Genomic DNA, 22,402 nt, shown 5'->3' on the forward strand with positions numbered 1-22,402 from the left:
AGTATCCAGAAATATAGTTCTGTTACTGCATTATTTCCTGTTAAAATCTCCAACAGAAAACTCCACCTCAGAGCTCCAAAACTCATTTCACTTGAGCTGTATATGCTTCATTGGTTAATCTTAAATCCGTTCCTATCATGCGTAAAATGAAAAGCCGTTACTTGGCCATCCCCTCTCATGTTTCTTAAGTATTGTGAAAACTTAAACCTGTTTATAAGATTGTAATAAACATAATTTGATTTGGTTTCTGAACATTTATTATTAGTGAGTACATACCAACAATGAAAGTGACATTTTTGCAAATAAAAAAAGGAAAATGCTCCAAATGTATGTTGAATTGCTATTGAAATGTATATTGAGCAATATGTATAAAACCTGTGTGTGTGTGTGTGTGTGTTTTATACTGAAGCTTCATGTGCAGTAGGGGAATCAGACAGACTGCAGATGACTAATGACATTAATAACAAGTTAGATTTGAGCATTGCTGCCGGTTTCTGTAGTATTTGTTTTGGCAACCAATACGATGGCACTGGGTGACACTAATCTCTCTGAGAAGTGGGTTATTTCCATTTAAGAATGTTCTTAATTTAATTAAATATTAGTCACCTAAATGAAGGGTGTAGCTGATCCTTTTCATCTACCAGAAAGGCCCCTGAACTTTTAGCTGCTGTTCATAATTTGTTAAGAAAAGGTTAGGGTATGGTTAATCATCGATTTCATAAAAGTCTAAGAGTGCCTTGACCTTATTGAATGACCAGATTTCATCTATTCAGGTATTCATAGTGTAGTTGTTAGACAGTATGTACTGATCTACTTTACGTTTGTGTTTGATACAACCATTTTAGCTTCAACTGAGTACCAAGAAGTAAACAAAACATTTTAGCATTTGCAGTTAAAACTGTATCTGATGTTTTTAGTGAAGTCTTTTGTACTGTAGCATTGTCTAAAGGGGAAGCTGTATAAAGCATTTATTTTAAAATCCTTCCATCTAGCTGCAGTAGGCTAAAATTTACTGTAGGTGGAAGATTGCATTACTTTCAGTGAGTGGGAGTACACAGCTGTGAGTTGAATAATATATCTTGAAAAAAATCAGTGATTGATATCAACCATACTAAGAAACTGAGGTTGTAAAAGAAGTCAGCTTTTTGGGTAATAGCTTCATCAGTGCTATTGGCTGAAAATGTGCCTCCTTGGCTTAGACCTGCATTTAAATAAAGGTTAATACGCTGACACAGTCATCAGTCAGAATTTAACCGGTATTTATTTGATGATTCTAGACTATTAGGGCTGCAACGAAGGGTACATTTTGACCTTCGAAGGACGGTTTGAACCTTTTACCAATTTGCATAATTTACTGGTGATGTCACTGTAGCTACTTGTTTATATTTAATTGAAAATCCTATTATTTTACAGGTAATCCATATAAATGAAATAAAACATTCACATGTAGTTAAAAATATGTTATGTAGAACAGTAATCATGTTTTTATCATTTAAATAAAAATACACTGTTTATTTATACGTAATTGATTTTGTTTGCGATATATACATTATATCAGCGGACTGCAGTGGACTTCGGCAAAAACAAAGCTTTATTTAACAGTCTCTGTAATAATAATAATAATAATAATAATACATCAACAGTTGTTTGCACAGTTTGCATTCAACTTTTATTTTGGTCATCTGGGCATTTAACAAAAAAATCCCAAACAGCAGATGGGGTTTCGAGACATTTCTTTCAGTACAGCTTACTCTATACAACGCTTTGCTGTTGAGATGGCGAATGAAGATACTAAAGGTTTGCCTCTGGATAACATGAGCTGGAGGCGGGAGGGGCGGACAGTTCTCAGTTGTCGAAATTAAAATGATTAGTGTTTGTGTATATTTTGTATGTTTAAAACTAAATTCTACCGAAGCACGTCTCTTACATTGCCTTGTACACCAGGTATTCAATGCAAATTTTACTGAAGCACTACAACCACTACAGGTATCCCCTCAGTAATTTGGATACTATACCCTGCTCCATACACAGCAGCAGCGCCATATAGAGCTGCTACGTATAATGATTTGGTAATGGATTTGAATACAAGAACTTTTGTTTACATAATATGCATTATACAAATCAAAAGATCGAATTTTGCATGTGAGTGACATTTCATTTTCAATTCACACATCCACAAACGGTTTCTGTTAACAGAAAAAAAAAAAAAAAAAAACATACAGTGTGTGAATGCCAGCTGACGAACCTTCGAAGGTTTAAAACTACCTTCGAATTCCTGGCTAGCGAATTAACCTTTGAACACGGCTCTATAGAATATGATACAAGATTAAATAGTAGTTGTGAAATACTTTATAAGCCTGAATCAAGGGTTGTGAAACTGATGTGTGGTGCTCAGGGCTGCTAGTTTTTTGTAGGCCCCGGGCAATGGACCTCAATGGCACCCATTCTGTTACACTATGCAAAGTGTAATTCTGGTCCTGGTAGCCTGGTTGAATTTCCCAAATTGTTTTAGGTTTGGGGTCCATATGGACCCCAGGCATAGTGTATCGGCGAAACTACAACAAAACCGAAACTAAGGCTTGAGTCATGTGACATGAGTCAGCTCCTGTTTTGTTTGTTGCGTTCCGGTTTCAACATCATTTAAAGGCGCAGGCTTTGCACTTTCCATTGATGTCAGACCGGCCTGTACGCATATTTTCTAACACCCCCTCATTCAGTGCTCCAGTGTTGTGATGCACAGCAAATCAGTAGGTGTGTTCAAGTTCCTGTAAAAAACATAAAGAGCTAGGAACAGGAACAGAATAAACTACAGCGTCCAGAATACAGTGGTGCCTTCACTGTGTACATTGGATGTCTTATTCATTTTACATTGCATAAACAACACATTATACCAAATGATGGCTAGAAGTACAGGAAAAGCAAAATAATGTGTTCACATACGCATTTTTATTCATCCATTTACTCCAGTTGTTAGTTATATGTTATGTTTTCAAAGCAGGTGTTTTCAAGAAGGACAGTATTTCAGTGCTATTGTTTTTGGACTAAATGTTCCTAGTATTTATGTTGCTAACTAATTTCCTGGTCCTGAAAATGAGATGGCAAACACACAGGAGACTAATTAACTGAAACTAAGTCTTTTTTGTGCTGCTTTTCTTCAAAAAAAAATAGTAAATTTATTTTCTTCTGACGTATATATGGTCTTTTCAATAGATTTATTTTTTTTTTTATTTTTTTTATCAACAACAGTAGTGTTGGCTAAGGCTAACTTATTATATTAGCCATCATGCTGATCTGCTCAAAAACAGAGAGGTTGACATTGGAGTCTTTGTAAAGTTAGCAGGTTTTCATTTCTTAAGGATTTCTTAAGAACACACACAAGCCACAAAATGACTTTGTAGACTCAAGGCGTTGTTAACATTTGAATTGATTGGCAGGTCTCTCATGTATATCAACTGGTTGTACTGGTTGCTATTAACCATTTATCAACATTTTAATAATGTGGGTGTGATAAAAGTGAATTTCAATCATCGCTGTGATAAAGTTAGCATTTCTGTGCTTGCCGTAGAAGAAAGAAATCACTAACGGGTTCAGTTTCATAGAATAAGGTACATTACTTACTTTTAAACCTAAAGTTAGAAACAAACAAATGGTGCAGTAAAAAATAAAAATAAATTTAAAAAAAACCGCACCCATATTAGTCCAGATTTTTTTTTTTAAAAACTGTTAGATTTAACATTATAAGTAGTGTTACATGTTTTTGTTTTTTATCTCTAAAAAATTTTCCAGGAATTTTTCAGAGATTATTTTACATATATTAAAATAGGGATAAAATCTGTAAAAAATAGTTTTAAATTGAAACATCTGTGCAAGCGTCGAAGGCACATTTTCCCAAGTTAGCTGGTACTTTGAACGTTTGGGCAGTCGCTATGCTGACGACGGAAATAGGATCTACAGAAGATATGAATATGACATCAACACAAAACAAGCCAGGTTTATTCACCTTGAAATCATAAAAAAAGAAATGAAAATTGACAGAACTGGGCGGCGCAAGCCATCGAGAGACACGTCAAAAATCACACTGGACATTTCCGTCAATGCGTTCCATAAGTTTGCCAACTAAACTATCACCTTTTTCTGTCAAATATTTACGATTAAGATTGACGGCGTTAGGCAGTGTTTTAGCTGATGGCCAGACAGTCCTGTCGCACAGTCACCAAAACATACTTCTCTGCAATAAACAGTAGCTGTCCAGCAAAGCACAGCGCTCTGACAAACTCATTAACACAGTCATTTTGTGCTTTCTTTTTACTAAAGCCGTGTAAAACCACATAAATGGATTGCTTGTCTCTCTGTTACTGTTAATCTGTCACATTGTTTTAGTTTAACCTGTCGCTTATTTTTCAGTATGTTGTTTTATTGTCAGCGCAAACATGTACCTCAATGCAGCAGTATTTCCTGACCCATTTTGCTATTTCTGATTTTTGTGTACTTCGAAACATTCATTATCTTTTGAATATACAAAAACTGATTTACGTTTTCTCCCCATTCCTCATCCAGTAAAAATATTATATTTTCTTGTAAGTATTTCAATTTCATTTTTGATCAAACTAGTAGTTACTATGCCCAGCAATTGCCACAATAATTAGACTTTGATTAACCAACATAATCAGGTGATAAGGTGATGTATTTGTGCAGTGAGAGAACCATGTTTGAATGTTGTTTGAACATCTGGGGCCATATTCACAAAACTGACTTAAGTCTAAGACTGGTCATAAGTCATTAATTTGGACTTAAGTCTTATTCAGGAATGAGTCTTAACGGAATTTTGGTCTTAAGTAAGGTCTTAACTGTAAGACTACCTGAAGGAGGCTTAAGTTCAGATCTGCCACTGAAACAACTTTTTTTTTTTTTTTTTTTTTTTTTCCCCATTGCTCGACAGGTGATAATGTAGTGATGTCTGATCTATCTGTGATCGATTGCTTATGCGCAGTGTCGTTGACCGGATGTAACTCACCTAGCAGGGACACTGTTGATGCTGATGAGACTAGCGATGAGCAGCATGTTAGCTAGCTCTGTGGACTGCATGTTATTATGCCAATTTTCAAGTCATAATTAAACTGTCTAAACGAGACATACCTGCCTGCTTGATCTCCATTGTGACAGATAGTATATAATTTATTTGATGATCATCCAGATGAGAATTGATTGAGAAGCCAATACTATTTTAGCAGACGGTCAGTTGAGACCCTGTCACAAAGACTGCTGGAGTGGGTGGAGTCAGACCAGAGCCAGGAAATAAACAGAGAGAGAGGTGGAGTTTGGTGGAGCTAAGCAAATGCTTTCGCTCAGCATTTAATAAATAAACAGAACAGAAAATAAACGGTTGTAACAAACACAAACAGGATACGACAATTTCGCCAAAATAAATAGACAAACAAAAACAGACTAACACTACACAAAACTGGGTAAGCAGATATTTTAACTATTATTCTTACAATTATTCACTATTTCCTCCGTCTCCTATCCCATTCTCCACTCATCGAACACCCACTCGCGAGTGGGTGAAAACATGCTGCTTTTATGCAGCTGTACCAAGACTCGACTGCTAATCAATCATTCAGTTTGAGTCTCGGTACAGCTGCACGTGAATTAATAAAGTGCAATTCCCCGTGCTCACATATTATATTATATTATTACTTTTTACTTGCACATGAAGTACTGTGCAATCCTTGTGCCTAAATATAAATACACATTTTACACACTCATGTTACACAGACCCGTTTATATCCCGTGTACCAATGACTATACACCAACATTTAAACACACCACACGCAACATATAACAGAAAATACACACAGAGGAGGGCACTTCGTCACAAACCCTAACAAATATTTTACATACCGATATATCTGCATCAACTAACTGAAGCAATGCAATTCCAGCTTTGTTGCGGGTGATTTATTTATTTATTTTTTTAAAATTGTATTACAGTATTAAATATGTTATTGCAATGTAGATCGTGCCATTAACATTATAACTATACTTAGGGCTGTAAATCTACCTTTAATTTATAACAGCTATAAAACAAATCTACCACCTGTGTTCCCTTTTTAGTGTGTCCTACTACTGTTTCTTCCCCTGTTTTCCCCTTTGCCTGGTTACTCCATTATTACCGGAAACTGTATCCTGTTTCATTAAAAAACAAGAACGTCTTTCTTAAAGGGATACACATCTAAAAGCAAGGAAAGATATACATGTAAACATTTTTTTTTTAAATATACTTTATTAACAAATATTTTACATGTGATTTATATATATATATATATATATATATATATATATATATATATATATATATATACATACACACACTTCAGTAATCAATGATAGCCTAACCACTGTAACATAATTCAACAGGTCAGTTTAAAGTTATAACTATATATTTTTTACTAGAAAATTACGAAATTCTATAATAAAATACATACATTTGACATTATTTAATTTACAGAACATAATGATTTTTCTTAAGTCCCAGTGAAAAAGCTAAATTATCAATCTGTCACTCGGGCAACGGTTTTTTCTCGAATGTAAGACAGTGAAGACGTTGTGCAAGGACAGAAATGCTGGTCTATGTTAAGACCCCCCAAAAATCGTTTTGTGAAACGGACTGAAGACTCGGTCATAACAAAGTCAGCAAAAACGACTTGAGCCATTTTTTTGGTCTTAGACTTAAGTTAGCTTTATGAATACGGCCCCAGACGTCTAAACGTCTGCTGTATCCTATGATAGACTGTAGGGCTGCTTATTACAATATCAGAGTTAAAATAAAGCAGCATTTTAATAAAACTATTGCATATTTCCTAGAAAACAGTACTGGGAAAATATTGAATAATAGACAAAAATGGGCTAGAAACCAGTAAACAATGTCCAGTTAAAAATAAATCCTGTAAGTTTTCAGTAAAATTTGGAATACACCAGAAACGTGGAACACTGTTTATAGAGAAGGAATTTGTTTTCAACATGTAAAATCAGACCAAACTAAATAAGGTTGTCAAACATTGTCCATTTTGACATCACAAGCATGCCGATTAACTAGAGACTAGAAGATTCATCAAGTGAACTCCGACATTGCACTTCTCTGCATGGAAGACAGTTATTTCCTCATATACTTAATGCACCCCCTTATTAAACCAGAATATAACAAACAGTATTAATTTGCAAAGTTTGTTTATTAGGGTTTATCACCATCAGTAAATATATGAGCTTTGATCAGGCAAACCTGGTTTGACCTTAATCTTGAAGCTCCTCCGATAAAACTGTGAAAGCTGGATATGCAGAGTGCTGATGACACCTGACAGTGCTATGTGGAATGGATATAAATACATATATAAATACATACTGTACAGTAGGGAATGCATCCATCACTGCCTCATCTGACAAGCAAGGCATCCACCATCCTAAATCAAACATTAGGAATAAACCAAAATCGCATAATAATAATAATAATAATAATAATAATAATAATAAAAGTTGCCAAGGTTCAAAAGATGTATGTACTGTATCCAAATAAGTACATATTTACATACCTGGTGAATTCTGCTTGCAGTTCAGTAACTCTACAAGGATATGTGAGGGCTTCATAGTACTGATTTGGAGGAATTAATGGTTAGTTGCAGATTAAATTTTGTTTAATTTTCCACTAAAATATGATTTAAATGTTTACTGCGTTCTTCCTAGTGCCTTCTGCTTCCATCAGAAATCAGACATTTTGGTTTACCGATTTTGTTTATATTACCTTGCTAAATGTTAACTAAGCCCTTAGTGTTTTTTTGTTTTTTTTCTTGTATTCACCCACATATAGTTTACTATTTAATATGCAGCTTCCATCTTGACTCTCTCACAGAAATGATTTATTTTGAGAATTGTGTTTATCAATGGCATGACATTTTAGCAGTATTAAACTTGGATCTTAACTGAGATACAGTAAGGCGATATAATAAAAGCAAATATCAATGCTAGGCAGATTTTTATTTTTAAATATCTTTTCACTGTTACATCAGATAGCCATGTGCTGTCTGCTGTACAGTGTAAGTATAGACGCAGCTGTTGACTTCACTGCAAAGCCATGAAAATTGGCTGCTGAAGACACCAAATAGTGGGACAAAAGATTCTGTTGTCTACCACCTCTCATGCCAAAGAAGGCTGGCTTGATATCCAAGTGCAATGATGTACAAAGGGGCATATTGACGGCAGTGTCTGCTTGTCTTGTGTTGACTGTAATTTAACAGAACCCCTGTAATTTTTTAATACTGTATTCAGATTTTGTTGTTGTTACAACAAAATAATATATTTCATCCTCACTGTTGCAAAATGATGCGTACAACTTAGTTTATTAATAACTAGATTGTAATTACTGTACATGTAGTTAATGGACATTATTTTAAGGTCATCTCTGTTTTTTCTTTAGTAACAGTTTTATTCTGCAGTTAGTGCACCTTTAGGTTATATACACATGCGTTGTCACTGTCTGCAATGAGCTATAGTGGGTGTAAGATCCTTCCTCTTACAGAACTTCATTTGAAGATGTACAATGCTTTGATGCAACTTGCTGAAGGTCAGCGCCACTGATAGCATTGGGAACATGGGGGGGGGGGGGGGGGGGGGGGGGGGGGGGGGGGGAATTTCTGCAGTACACTGTATAATTAATCAAATAACTGCTGTAACACAGTTAAGTAATAGAAAACCCTGTTAACTAATTGATAACACTGTGTAACAATTTTTTTTTTTTTTGTTCCTGGGTAGTAAGTGTTATTTCCTAATTGCTTATGCCTCAAAAGTATAGAAAATGGCTATTATTCCCCACAAACTTTGCTTTTGTGACCAGGACAGTGATATTTCAAAATATCACTATTTCCAATGGGAAAACGGGCAAATGTGTGTCTTTTCGTTCACAGTCAGAAAAAAACAACATATGAATCCAAATTAATCCAAAAGATTTAGAAGTGAGTAGTTTTTCGGAATTTATGATTATACTGTCTTTCCTGTATTTACAGTATAATCGTAAATCTCGAAAAACTACTCACTTCTAAATCTTTTGTAGTCATTTTTGTATTACTTTAGTATAAATACATGTTAATTTGGATTCATATGTTGTTTTTTTCTGACTGTGAACGAAAAGACACACATTTGCCCGTTTTCCCATTGGAAATAGTGATATTTTGAAATATCACAAATATCAAATTGTGTTACATAGTGTAATACATAGTCTTAAAGTTACACCTGACATACAAATATACACAGTGCTGATGTTATTTAACAGATTTGATATCCATCAAAATGCACTGTAAGTTTCATGGTGTGAGCTTGTGGTTAACGTACTGAATTGAGTTGTGAACTGTGTCAACCTTTGCTGGTTCTCATTTGTAATGGCGCTATTATCATTGTTAGCTGAGACCAAAGCGTGTTTTCTCTTCATGGCTTTACCGCTTTTCCCTAGATCTTTAGCACTGTCTTTCATGTAAACAGCACTCTAGGCAACAGCAAGTATGTTTAAATAGGGCGATACCTTTTTGTTTTACATGAACACAGAAGAAATACATTGAATACAATTCCAATAGCTCACACTGTTTCGGTAACCAACCCCTGCACTGTAAGAGGCTCCATAATGACTCAGGTGCGCCTAAGTAGAAAACTCAGTGTTTGATACCCGACTCTTCTCTCACAGAGGCATTATGGGAAATGTAGTCCCATACTCAAAGGCTACAAACTACGCATTATTCAGGGTCCTATATACCTCCCCTCTAATTTTGACCCACACTTTATTACACAGCACTGTTTTTTTACCAAGCACAAGCCTAGTCCTCCACTCTAACTCTCGCGTGGGTCACGTAGTGGAGATCCAGACTGGAGCTCATACAGTCTTCTGAGCGGGTCACGTAATGGAGCTCCAGACTGGAGCTCATACAGTCTTCTGAGCGGGTCACGTAACGGAGCTCCAGACTGGAGCTCGTACAGTCTTCTGAGCGGGTCACGTAACGGAGATCCAGACTGGAGCTCGTACAGTCTTCTGAGCGGGTCACGTAACGGAGATCCAGACTGGAGCTCGTACAGTCTTCTGAGCGGGTCACGTAACGGAGATCCAGACTGGAGCTGGTAAGGTCTTGTCATTACTTTCATAATGGTAGTTTACTTACTGCAAGTGTTGTTATGGATCAGGTCCACCCAACAGTGCTACACTTGTACCTTGGTTGTACCGATCCACTATGCCAGAATTGTGTGCGAGGAGCATGACAGAGACGTCAAATGTGTTGCTTTATTCTAGACTATACACTTATTGATTATGATTATGTGGAAATGTCAGTTAATAATATATTTATACATTTACCAATCTAATGAGAGATACTACTGACCAGTCATCTTTTGAGCTGGTCCTTTTTTTGATTGATCATTTCACCACCATCAGGACCTTCTAAATCGGGAGGCAACATAGGAAACCCTATACATTACCACAGCATGTGACATTATTTCTTTGCTTTCATATATTATTTTTCAGTACTGTCCTGTCTTTGTACTGCAGTTATTATTTATAGGTTGTGTGTGTGGTTTCATTTTTCCCAGGTTTCCTAAGCTCATTTAATATAGGAGTGTGAAGCAGACTGTGTAATTATAGTGATCAAGGGGATGTCAGATAAGACCAGTCAGTCAGTCAGTCAGTCATTCAGACACTGACGAACAATCCTGAATTATACTGGCAAATTTGTGAACTGCCAGTTAAAATGACTGACATTTTCGCTTCTTGTCAGTAACAAGTTATCAAATTAAACCAAGCTGAAAGAAAATGAGGGATTGCTTTATGGCATTTTGCAATATGCCCTATTTTAAAAGTATAGCTTGCAGCAACATTTTAAAGGATTTTCCTTGGTTTATAAAAAAATAAAAAAGACCAAAACTTCAAATAATCAAATTCAGTGATATTTTCCATTTACTGCATTCCAGAAATGATTCAGATTCCACTGGAATGCAATGGGCACTGCCTTTTATAGGATTCTCAGCAGATCAACCCATTTTAATAAGAATACTTGACAACTTAGCCCAATTTATTGTTTAGATTGTGTGAAGACTGACATGGCAGTTATCGGAAATTGGAGATCATTAAAGTAATCAATTTGATAGTCATTTTTGTGAACAGGTTAAATTTGCAAGGAGTTAGTGAGAATACAGTTATGAAAGACTCATGTATAAAGGGGGAAAAAAAACTATTAATTTTCAAGCCCTCGTCCAATAAATGAGAACTTGGGTAAAAATAGCATGCCCTAAACCAGGGGTGTCAAACTAAATTCCTGAAGGGCCACGGTGTCTTCTGGATTTAAGAACATAAGAAAGTTTACAAACGAGAGGAGGCCATTTGGCCCATCTTGCTCGTTTGGTTGTTAGTAGCTTATTGATCCCAAAATCTCATCAAGCAGCTTCTTGAAGGATCCCAGGGTGTCAGCTTCAACAACATTACTGGGGAGTTGATTCCAGACCCTCACAATTCTCTGTGTAAAAAAGTGCCTCCTATTTTCTGTTCTGAATACCCCTTTGTCTAATCTCCATTTGTGACCCCTGGTCCTTGTTTCTTTTTTCAGGCTGAAAAAGTCCCTTGGGTCGACACTGTCAATACCTTTTAGAATTTTGAATGCTTGAATTAGGTCGCCACGTAGTCTTCTTTGTTCAAGACTGAACAGATTCAATTCTTTTAGCCTGTCTGCATATGACATGCCTTTTAAGCCCAGAATAATTCTGGTCGCTCTTCTTTGCACTCTTTCTAGAGCAGCAATATCTTTTTTATAGCGAGGTGACCAGAACTGCACACAATATTCAAGATGAGGTCTTACTAGTGCATTGTACTGTTTTAACATTACTTCCCTTGATTTAAATTCAGCACTTTTCACAATGTATCCGAGCATCTTGTTAGCCTTTTTTATAGCTTCCCCACATTGTCTAGATGAAGACATTTCTGAGTCAACAAAAACTCCTAGGTCTTTTTCATAGATTCCTTCTCCAATTTCAGTATCTCCCATATGATATTTATAATGTACATTTTTATTTCTTGCATGCAGTACCTTACACTTTTCTCTATTAAATGTCATTTGCTATGTGTCTGCCCAGTTCTGAATCTTGTCTAGATCATTTTGAATGACCTTTGCTGCTGCAACAGTGTTTGCCACTCCTCCTACTTTTGTGTCGTCTGCAAATTTAACAAGTTTGCTTACTATACCAGAATCTAAATCATTAATGTAGATTAGGAATAGCAGAGGACCTAATACTGATCCCTGTGGTACACCGCTGGTTACCACACTCCATTCTGAGGTTTTTCCTCTAATCAGTACTTTCTGTTTTCTACATGTTAACCACTCCCTAATCCATGTACATGTGTTTCCTTGAATCCTGTGTTCAGTTTGAGAATTAATCTTTTGTGCGGGACTTTGTCAAAAGCTTTCTGGAAATCTAAATAAGCCATGTCATATGCTTTGCAATTATCCATTATCGATGTTGCATCCTCAAAAAAATCAAGCAAGTTAGTTAGACACGATCTCCCTTTCCTAAAACCATGTTGACTATCTCCCAGGACCCTGTTACCATATAGGTAATTTTCCATTTTGGATCTTATTATAGTTTCCATAAGTTTGCATATAATAGAAGTCAGGCTTACTGGTCTGTAGTTACCTGGTTCAGTTTTGTTTCCCTTTTTGTGGATCGGTATTACGTTTGCAATTTTAATTTGTTCCACCCAAGCTCTCCATTTCCTAATTAGTCTAATTATTTGATTTAAAGAACACATTTAACACTTTTCTCCAGGCCTCAAAATTTTTCATACATAGTGTACCTTAAATCAAGTGCATTAAAAAAAAAAAAAAAAAAAAAAATCATCAATGGTAAAAGACCTTGAAAAATATTAAATATGTCGCAACGGAACAAATAATTAGATCAGTTATGCTAATTGAGAGATTAAGTTGGAATGAAAACCAGAAGACCCTGAGGCCCTCGGACTCGAGTTAGACACCCCTGCCCTAAACTCTCACAGCAACATTAGGCACAAGCATGTATCGCTGAGTGTCTGCTATACAACAGCATGTTGTCCACATTTTATGGCTTAACTAAGAAAAATACATAGTATTAATGTACTTAGTATCCTTGTGGTCTGAAAATCACCACTGTAAATCATTCAGTGAGATGTGTATACTGTATAATTGTACAGCTATGAAAGGAGCAAAGAACAGCGTCATGGAAGGAATTATCGTCCTTTTGAAAGTAGGAAATAATGAAATGCTTTTAAAGGTTCCTGCCAGGCAGACAGAAACACACAAGATCATTTGGATACTGAGAGCCTGAATTTCTTGTGAAGCGGCTCAAACTGAAGTCACTGCACACAATAAGTACAGTAAGGTCTTCATTCTATAAAGGCCTGCCTGTACACATAATTTCTCAAAAATGTGTTGTTTCTTTAAAATCAGCCATGAAGTAAAAATGTAAGGGAAATTTATATATATATATATTATATATATAGATATATATATATAATATATACTATATATATATATATATTATTATTAGAGCTATTTTCTTTTGCAGAATGATATACATATGAAATGATATACATTTGAACTTGTCTTTCAAACACTAAACATAACTGGAACCTTGTGACGGGGTACGCCCACCCCTGTATTATTTGTGTATTATTATGATTTAAACTGATTGTTTTGTTATTATTTAAAGGAATGGTTTATTATTGTTTGGTAGCGTGGATGGGGTTAAATACCCATCCCTTTAATCTCGTGTAGAATGTGGCCGTCTCCGAATTGAATTCGTGATTACTAATTTGGAGATGGCCACGCATATAAAAGCACAGCAGCCGCTCAAAAGGGAGAGAGGGTTGAAGGGAGAAAGAACAGGAGAGAGCATGACAGAGATTACATTTAAAGGTAAACAATCGCTACTTGTGTTTGTTTATATAAAAGAATAAAACAAAGAGTACAGTGGCGACTCACCCCGGAGTTCTTGTGTGCATGCCTGCATTTCCTGGTCTGTGACATCACCCACCCATCCTGCCACAAACCTTTTTTAGATGTATCCGCTGTGCTGACCACACAAAAGCTGAGCTGTTTACCATACTCCATAATAGCTGGCATGTTTTTATTTTCCCCACACATTTTTATATCATTTCATTTTGCTGGAAACTAACTACATTTGCTCTTGAATGAGGGAACTATTTTTCTGTATTTAAACCTAATATTGCAAATTAAGACCTCCACTTAAGAAATGTAACATTTTCAACTACACAAGGGGTACACAGAGCTCTTAAACAATGTGTGTGCCTCATAGACAGTCATTGACATTGGTTTTACAAAATTGCTTTACACTTTAGGAAACACTTACGAGACAGAGATTCTGCTTGTTGGAAAATAGTTTTCTTTTAAGTTTAGACTGAACCCTAATTTATGTTCAAAGTGGTATATATGTGAAGGAAGGATGTGTCAGGTTGTCATTGTCAATTGTGGTCCCTGGCAATGAAAATTGAAAAAGAAAAGAATACATGAACACAGTGTCTGCATGTTGTTGAAATAAATAACACTTGATGAAGTAAAATATTTACAGGTGTTTGTGGATAATGGGTTTTATAAACCATCGGTCTAAAGTCAGTAGGTGTCTAGGGGTATACAAGATGAACTCCTAGAACATTAGATGGAGAAGAAGAAAGCTGAAGGGGTGGGTGCTAATTAAAGTCCCCTTACCTGTCATGAATTAGAACCACATGAACATTAAATACATGCCAAAAGACTTGTGATCATTGTGAAAATACAGTTCTTTTGACAGAAAGCAATCCTGTGAATGATTATGGGGTTATGCGCTTTACTTCACATTTGGTTTGGGACAATTAACTGCATTTCTCTCCTATACCGTAAATATTCTCTATCTGCTGTATGGGTGATTTACATCCTAAAAATCTGCACTTTGTAACAGTTGATGGAGCGGGATTACCCACAATTTACAGCATTTCTATGATGTCTTGTTTGGTCTCCCAGATGGTTAATTCTGCAAAGGGCTTGTCAAAAAAGCATAAAACATAGCAGCTCAGAGCTACAACTGATTGATCCAGTGCATATTTTGCAGTGTTGTTTACACACTAAATTGGCTCTACAGTGTGGATTGCATCTGCCATTTATGACTGAGAAAGGTGTTTTTTTTTTCTTTTTTTAAATAATTAAGTGTATTCTTTTTTTACATTTAAAATAGATCATAAAAGTTTTTTTTTTTTTTTTTATGAGTTTGAGTGACACATATTCAGGGTTGTTGTGATCCATTTTTTGATCTCTTTCACCTTCAGACATTCTTTTTGAAGGTTTTTAGAAACCTATTTTCAGAAAATACAAACGAAAAACAGAAAAACCCAGACGTAACAGAGAGGTTGTACATCCAACATATTCTTACACTAACAAGCACATGAATACAAAATAAAGTGAAAAGTTTAAATGATGAAGTGTTATTGAGTCACATCTTTTACTTCTTCTGAAAGAGAATACAACTAACCTTGACTTGTCTTGTTGAACAAACAATACATTTCCCTCTACAATTGATTTGCTTTGACCTTTCTAGAGACGTTTGAGTTTTTTTGCAACTGAGCCAAACAGTATGCAGTTGCTGCTTTGCATACGTATTCTGGGTCTGTGTGTTCAGGAGTAGCCTGGAGTGAGCCATGGCTATGCAAATTAAAACTGGTGCATCTGCATGGTTATGTTCTTTCTCCTTGGTTGCAGAGATTGAACACAGTGTTTATTTAACAGGATTAGTAGCTCAGTGGACCCATGCAATGTGAAAAAAATAAAAATAAAATTGATATATTGAGAAAACTACAATACTTATTTTTTTAAATTTACTGCATACGACTGTCCAGCCATGTAGCTATATAGTATTACATCTTCATAACCAAACTGGACTTTAAGTTTTTTTACTACTATAAAATAGCACCAGCAGGTTGTGCCTGCCTGGTTTTCATAGGCCCATCCATAAGTTGTTTTGCTTCATTATCATAGACATGCTTAGTAAGCCGCCACAACTGTTCAGTCCCTGTGGTGAACTGATAAATTAAGGTTGCAGTTCTACTTAAATATTAAGAAGTAGCAGTGTACATTTGTTTTATGTAAAGTTTAAGTATTAGAAAAGGTAGTTACTGTATACTAGTAAGCCATCTACATTGCAATGACGTGACTATGCAGTCTCTTAGGGGTTGCCCTGATCCACAGAATGATAATTATTCATTCAGAATTTTTGTGATATTTAGTCAGTCATTGTACAGTTACTTTAGGTGCAAAAACAAATCCTTAATTCTATGGTAAAATCCATGGTACTGTATTGTGGCCTTTGTTTTGTTTACACTGAAAGAAAGATTGTTTCTTATCAGCTCCAAATGCACAAAAAATAGATTACCCCCATGAGTGGATCATTGCTATAAATATTGATTTCAGTTATCAAAAAGCTTTATCTTTCCTGCAGCGTAACCAGACATCAGTCAGCATTTCATTTCCCTCCTAAGCCTGTAAGCATAGACAAGCTCTGTAGGTACATGCAGGGAATTGCAACATTGTGTTTATATTGAAATATGTCATGTGTTCCACATTTGAACCCTGTGTTGGTGAAAGACTGAAAACTGCATTTGAGACCAATATAGCAAAAGGAAGTTCATCACAGGAAAGATTTACCCAGGTGCTTGTGAGAGATTTTGGGGGCTCATTTATAGATGTTGTGTGCCTTTAAGAAGAAAGCCATGATTAGATATCAGCTGTTGTCAGCTGACATACAATTGCTTAAGTGCAGAGGTGCTGGATTATTACACTCCTGTTTCATGCAACAGTTATGATGGCGACCAAACATTTGCGAGTACTGTTGGGTTAAAAAAATGTTTAAAATGAACAGTTGCATTCAAAAAATGTAGAACAGTGAAAAACTAAAATAGACGTGCATTAACAAAATGCTCTGAAACCTTAACATAAAGAAAACAATTAAAATGAAGCAATAAGCTCAATAATGAAGCTAAAAAGGAAGTGAAAAGGTTACCGCCTTTTTTTTTTGTGAACTCCACCCTACGTTATCTTTCCCCAGTCAAATCATAGAGTGCCTACATAAGCACGGTAATTTACCATAATAAAAAACAGTAATGAAAAAGAAAATGTAGAACATAAAGCGAAAAACAACACATTATTCGTTAAAGGTGCTCCCGCCGGTACAGAATTCCTGGGGATAACTGTGTGTGTGTGTGTGTGTGTGTGTGTGTGTCTACAGACACACACACACTATATGCCATTTATTAGCAACTCTGATTTCCATTACATAAGAGTAGATGTTAAACTTCATGCTGATTTGAACTCTGCTCTCGCCAAGATAAGCACCAACTAAGACGTAACTTTACAGTAAACTAATGCAGATCAACATCTGCCAGCATCTTCCAGTCTCTAGCAGCTTCCAGTTGTCCTGGGCGGGGCATGGTTTTAACACCTTTTCTTGGTGGTTGCTCTCCTGGATGGAGGAATATTATCTTTTGTGTGTAATGCTTTGATGGAACTGGTGGTAACTTATTGGTCAGGTTACGCTTGTCTTCCAGTGCTAAGGCCAAACATCGCAACTTTGTTAATGGAATTCTGATATTAGCCACTGCACGTCGGTTATTGACAACTTTATTACTAGTTGCCAGTGCTGCAGAATGTTGTTGCATGATTTATGTGCATACTTTTTGCAGCCTTTATAACACACTGACTTCACAACTGCATATTTCTGGCAGACTGAGGCAGAATCGTAGCTTTGAAACTGCACACAAAATTGAGATGGATTTATAGCTGGAGGTGGTACATTGTTAAAAGCAGACCATGTTGGACAATTTCTTATTTTAAAAGTGTGTTCTTTAGAATTGATTGTAAGTACAACACATTTTTTTTTTATTTTGCTTTACTCATTGTAAGGACAATTGTAGTAAATCGTTGTGTAGTACTGTTTAATCCTTCTCCTTTTTGTTTTATACACGCATGAAGTAAACCGTTCTATGTTTGGGTATTTTATATTTCTCTAAATTTTTTAACACTAACATTTAAAACACATGTATTTCAGTGCCATAGTTGTACAACCACAGTATATGCCATTGTTCCATATGAATGCACTTGAAAACTGGCTTTTCACTTATTGGAAACTTTCGTTTAATGACTTTGATTTTGCTAGGAACTGAGAGGTTGTTAATAAACAGCATCTACTGTATATATAAGGGTTACTGCAAATACTTTAAACATTGTATCCATTGCTTTAATTGAACAGACAACCAACACTTTGTAAGCCTGTCTTTGCTCCTGCAGGTTAATTGAACGTGGCCAGTTGGAAATTGCGACGGGTGGCTGGGTCATGACTGATGAAGCATCTACACATTATTTTGCCATGATTGACCAGCTGTTGGAAGGACACCAGTGGCTGGAGAAAAATCTGGGTACGTTGGGAAAAATAAAGTTGGCAGACTTATTCTAAAAGCTTTTTCACTGGCATAGAAATGAATAAATACGTTTGAGGAGATAATATTTTTAGTAGAATATTGTGGTAAGATAATTTCCTGTATACATTATTACAGGTTTTAGAGTGTTACAGAATTGCAGCCTTGTCCTGGCATTTACTGTATCAAGTGTGTTCATGTTAAAAATCACTTCAGTGGTCTAACTTCAGACAGACCTAAAGCAAAGGTACAGTAATACAGTAGTTTATCTATAGTGTGTTTGAGATGTTAGTATATCCAGAGTTAATTAACCTTTATATAAGGTAAGGAAATGATTTTGAAACATTGGTTAGCACTGTTTGATACTCAGTCCAGCACGGGGAAATTTAAGCTACAGTACCTCGAAATGGTTATTGTGAATTTGTTTCTTTTTCTTACCTCATCTGTAGGAGTGAAACCAAAGACTGGCTGGGCAGTTGATCCTTTTGGGCATTCATCCACCATGGCCTACATCCTGAAACGCTCCGGCTTTTCCAGCATGCTTATCCAGAGAGTGCACTACTCCGTAAAGAAATACTTTGCCAGCCACAAGACACTGGAGTTTTTCTGGCGACAAAACTGGGGTAAGTGATCCTTTTCTTTCCGAAAATGTATTCATATATTAATACTTTTTTTTTTTTTTTCAGAAAGTAAGCATTAGAACAATGAATGTCCCTGTTTTGCTGGTGAACTCAAAATACAGTACAAGGTTGTGAGTTGATTGTTGTAGTGTTCATTTCAGTATACAGTCTGCTATACTGTAAATGAACAACACATGGTGAGAATTAAAAAAAAAAAATTGGAACATGCAGTACACATTGTACAATTGGAACATGCAGTACACATTGTGTTGTTCTCTATGCTCTCCTACTTTTTATCTGGAATGTTTCAATTCTGTGTGTGTGTGTGTGTGTGTGTGTGTGTGTATATATATATATATATATATATATATATATATATATATATATATATATATATATATAATTTCCCCAACAAGAAGTGCAGAGGATATTGCCTTTCTTCAGTGCTGAAGATAAATTGCAGACATATTGTCATGTTCTGCCCTTGTGGATTTGTGTGTGTGATTGACTATTCCATATTAATGTATTTAGAAATGTCCAGCTGAGCTCAGTTTGAACAACACACAAATGCATAATTCTGTCTTGTCATTTTAAGCCTGAGTGCTTGCGTAAAGCACAGACATGCATAATTTGTTGAGTTTCATTTGTTCATGTTTAGGAGTTATAGTATGAGCAAAATAAATAGAATAGATGCATATTCATTATTCATGCATGCTTTGATTAGTAAAGAAACATTTCTGGATGCCTCATTAAAAGGGTTGATTTGGAGGTGTAAAACAGAAATCAGTTTTAAAAGATAAATACTTGTTTGTCTGCAGCTGCTAGGCAGTCATAGGAAAACAAATTGCTTAGTCCATTTCACTAACCATATATATTGTAGGTATGACATACACCCTTGGACAATTTTATGGATGACCTTAAGAACATCTGCAGCTGGTTTCACAGACCCTGATTAACATTAACTATTCAATGTTACTTGAGGTAAGGTAGTCTAAGATTATTGCTAATCAGGATCTGTGAGCCAACATGGATTTATAATAAATTGGTAATTGTACTTCATAATTCATAGCTCATATCCTTCCGGTTGAGCTAAAGCTCAGTCTTCCATGATGTCTGTGCTCTGCCCATCACGTTTTTTGGTCAAAAAATATCATAGGAACATCTGTATAAGATCTCAGTGAACTGTGCTTATCTGATTATTCTGTCCAACACATCTCAGTTTCTCGGTGTGGTTTAGCGCTCTGGTTCATTTCTAGACATTCTTGTTGGAGTGTGTCTGAAGGAAACATGGCATGTTGCAAAAACGGTGGCTATGATTTGCCAGATTCTGAGAATCCCAGACTAATTTTTCATATATAATATAATAATGAAGTACTTCTAGATGGTGCTTCATTTGGAGAGGGGTCTGTTCAATTAAGAGGGGGATTGCATGCCAAACAGTATTTGACAGTTCATGCAGTGTTTCCACACATTTTAATACCAGGAATCAGTATATGGGGTCTGTTAAACAAAATCTTCAAAAGCAGCCAGCTGAGCAAATTCCAGTCTGCCCTGTGTCCGAGGGTTATTACCTAGTGTAGCACTTACAGGTGTATATGTTATGTTTCTTAACATACTTCAGTACCCATTTCAGTGTTTATCATGTTTTAGTTCAACTTTCCATTTCCCGTAAGTCACCTTTTCTCCATGATGCTCCCTGTAGCAGGATGGCACCAGGGGCAGAAATATTAAATATGGTATTTGCATACATTTATATGAACTGGGAAATAACTGAAAGCCAAGGATTTGAGCATATTACAAATCTATACTAAACTGCAGTTTTGTAACCAGGACGACACTGATGTTACAGTCTTGCGGAACTGGCTGATGACTCAATTCTCCGATCATCATCAACTAGCTATGCAGCTCAAACTTTAAACTGTTTTCAATCACATCCTTCAAAAGATGAGCAAGGTTTCTTTTCTGTTGACTATTTGGCAAAACTCAGGTAATCAAAGGTATGAATAATCATTTTGAACCCACACGATTATTAGGTATGGCAGTGAAAATGATTAAAGCTGTGAGTTGCAAGAATGAAGCCAAAAGAATTACCTATGGTACAGTGTTTACTTTTTTTTTTTTTAAACTTGGTGTAGAAAGAAAGCGCTATTCTAATACATAAGATGTTGATTGATAATCGAAAATACACCTAGAATAGTAGCAGTGCAAAAATATCCAGACGGCTTTTCAACATACTTAATACAGGATTTCCAAACGCTGTGTATTCCCTGCGGTTGTTTTGTAGCAGTTTCTTTAGATTTTCAGTTCTGTTATCCTGACAATGATTTCATCATTTTTAATGCAAGCAAATACTTGTTACAGAGTAAACCACTTATGCAATGTTTTTTTTTTTTATTTTCTTTAAGCTTTGCATTATCTTAAATATTGAGCATTTTTCATGTTCTCAGTTTTAATTGATCTTTCAGCTCAGTACACGCCTGTTCTTGAATGCTAGTCAGCAATTTGCATTGATGTCATGCTGGGATGTGGCCTTTCAAGTTAGTTGGCTCTCCCTGCTGTGCAGTATGTAGCTTATATGCAGTATTATAGTGCAGGTGGAATTGAGAAAATCAAAGACACTAGTAACAGTAGTTAGCAGTGCTAAATGTAACAGTGGGGAATTATTAAAATATGAATATTCACAAGATTTGTTGTAGATCTTTAAACAATATTAGCTGTTGTAAAAAGATCCACTAGCTAGGCACGCTTGCACCACTGCCTTCCCCTTTAAGGAACTGGCACAGACTCAACAGGTTTGCAGGTAAGGGTGTTTTATTTACAATATTTACGTCAATAATCAGTTTTTCCTCAAAGTTCTCGCCCTGTACGGGCCACTGACTAACTCACTTCTTCAATCCTTCACTAAGCTACTTCAAGTCCTGGAGATCGAAGCACAGTCCCAGGGTTCAACAAGGAAGTGAGTTAGTCCGCAGATAGGACAGGACAGCTCTCTTTTCCATATAGCGGTCTCTAGTCACAGGTAAATACAGGATGGTCTCCCTCTGTTGGAAGAGTCCTGTAACACAGGTAAGTGTCTAACAGGCAAGTATAGAACAGGTTCCCTCTGCTGGAAGAGACCTGTAACGCAGGTAAGCACAGAACAGGCTCCCTCTGCTGGAAGAGACCTGTAGCACAGGCATGCACAGAACATGCTCCCTCTGCTGGAAGGGACCTGCAACACAGGTAAGTATCAGGACAGGCTCCCTCTGCTTGAATTGTCCTGGAAAATTGGTGTATG

The 22,402-nt window shown here is 36.1% G+C and overlaps 1 protein-coding gene across 1 annotated transcript in view; it reads left to right on the top strand.

The window, feature by feature from the left end:
* Positions 1-22,402, top strand: part of LOC121301854 (alpha-mannosidase 2-like) — a 134,495-nt gene that overhangs the window by 48,769 nt on the left and 63,324 nt on the right. The window contains exons 5-6 of the mRNA XM_041231516.1: positions 18,378-18,505; positions 18,955-19,128. Coding sequence (XP_041087450.1) covers positions 18,378-18,505; positions 18,955-19,128 — 302 coding nt within the window. The remainder of the gene's footprint in view (positions 1-18,377; positions 18,506-18,954; positions 19,129-22,402) is intronic.

Source organism: Polyodon spathula, chromosome 2 (assembly GCF_017654505.1).
Source record: "Polyodon spathula isolate WHYD16114869_AA chromosome 2, ASM1765450v1, whole genome shotgun sequence".
In the NCBI taxonomy this organism is placed as follows: Eukaryota; Metazoa; Chordata; class Actinopteri; order Acipenseriformes; family Polyodontidae; genus Polyodon; species Polyodon spathula.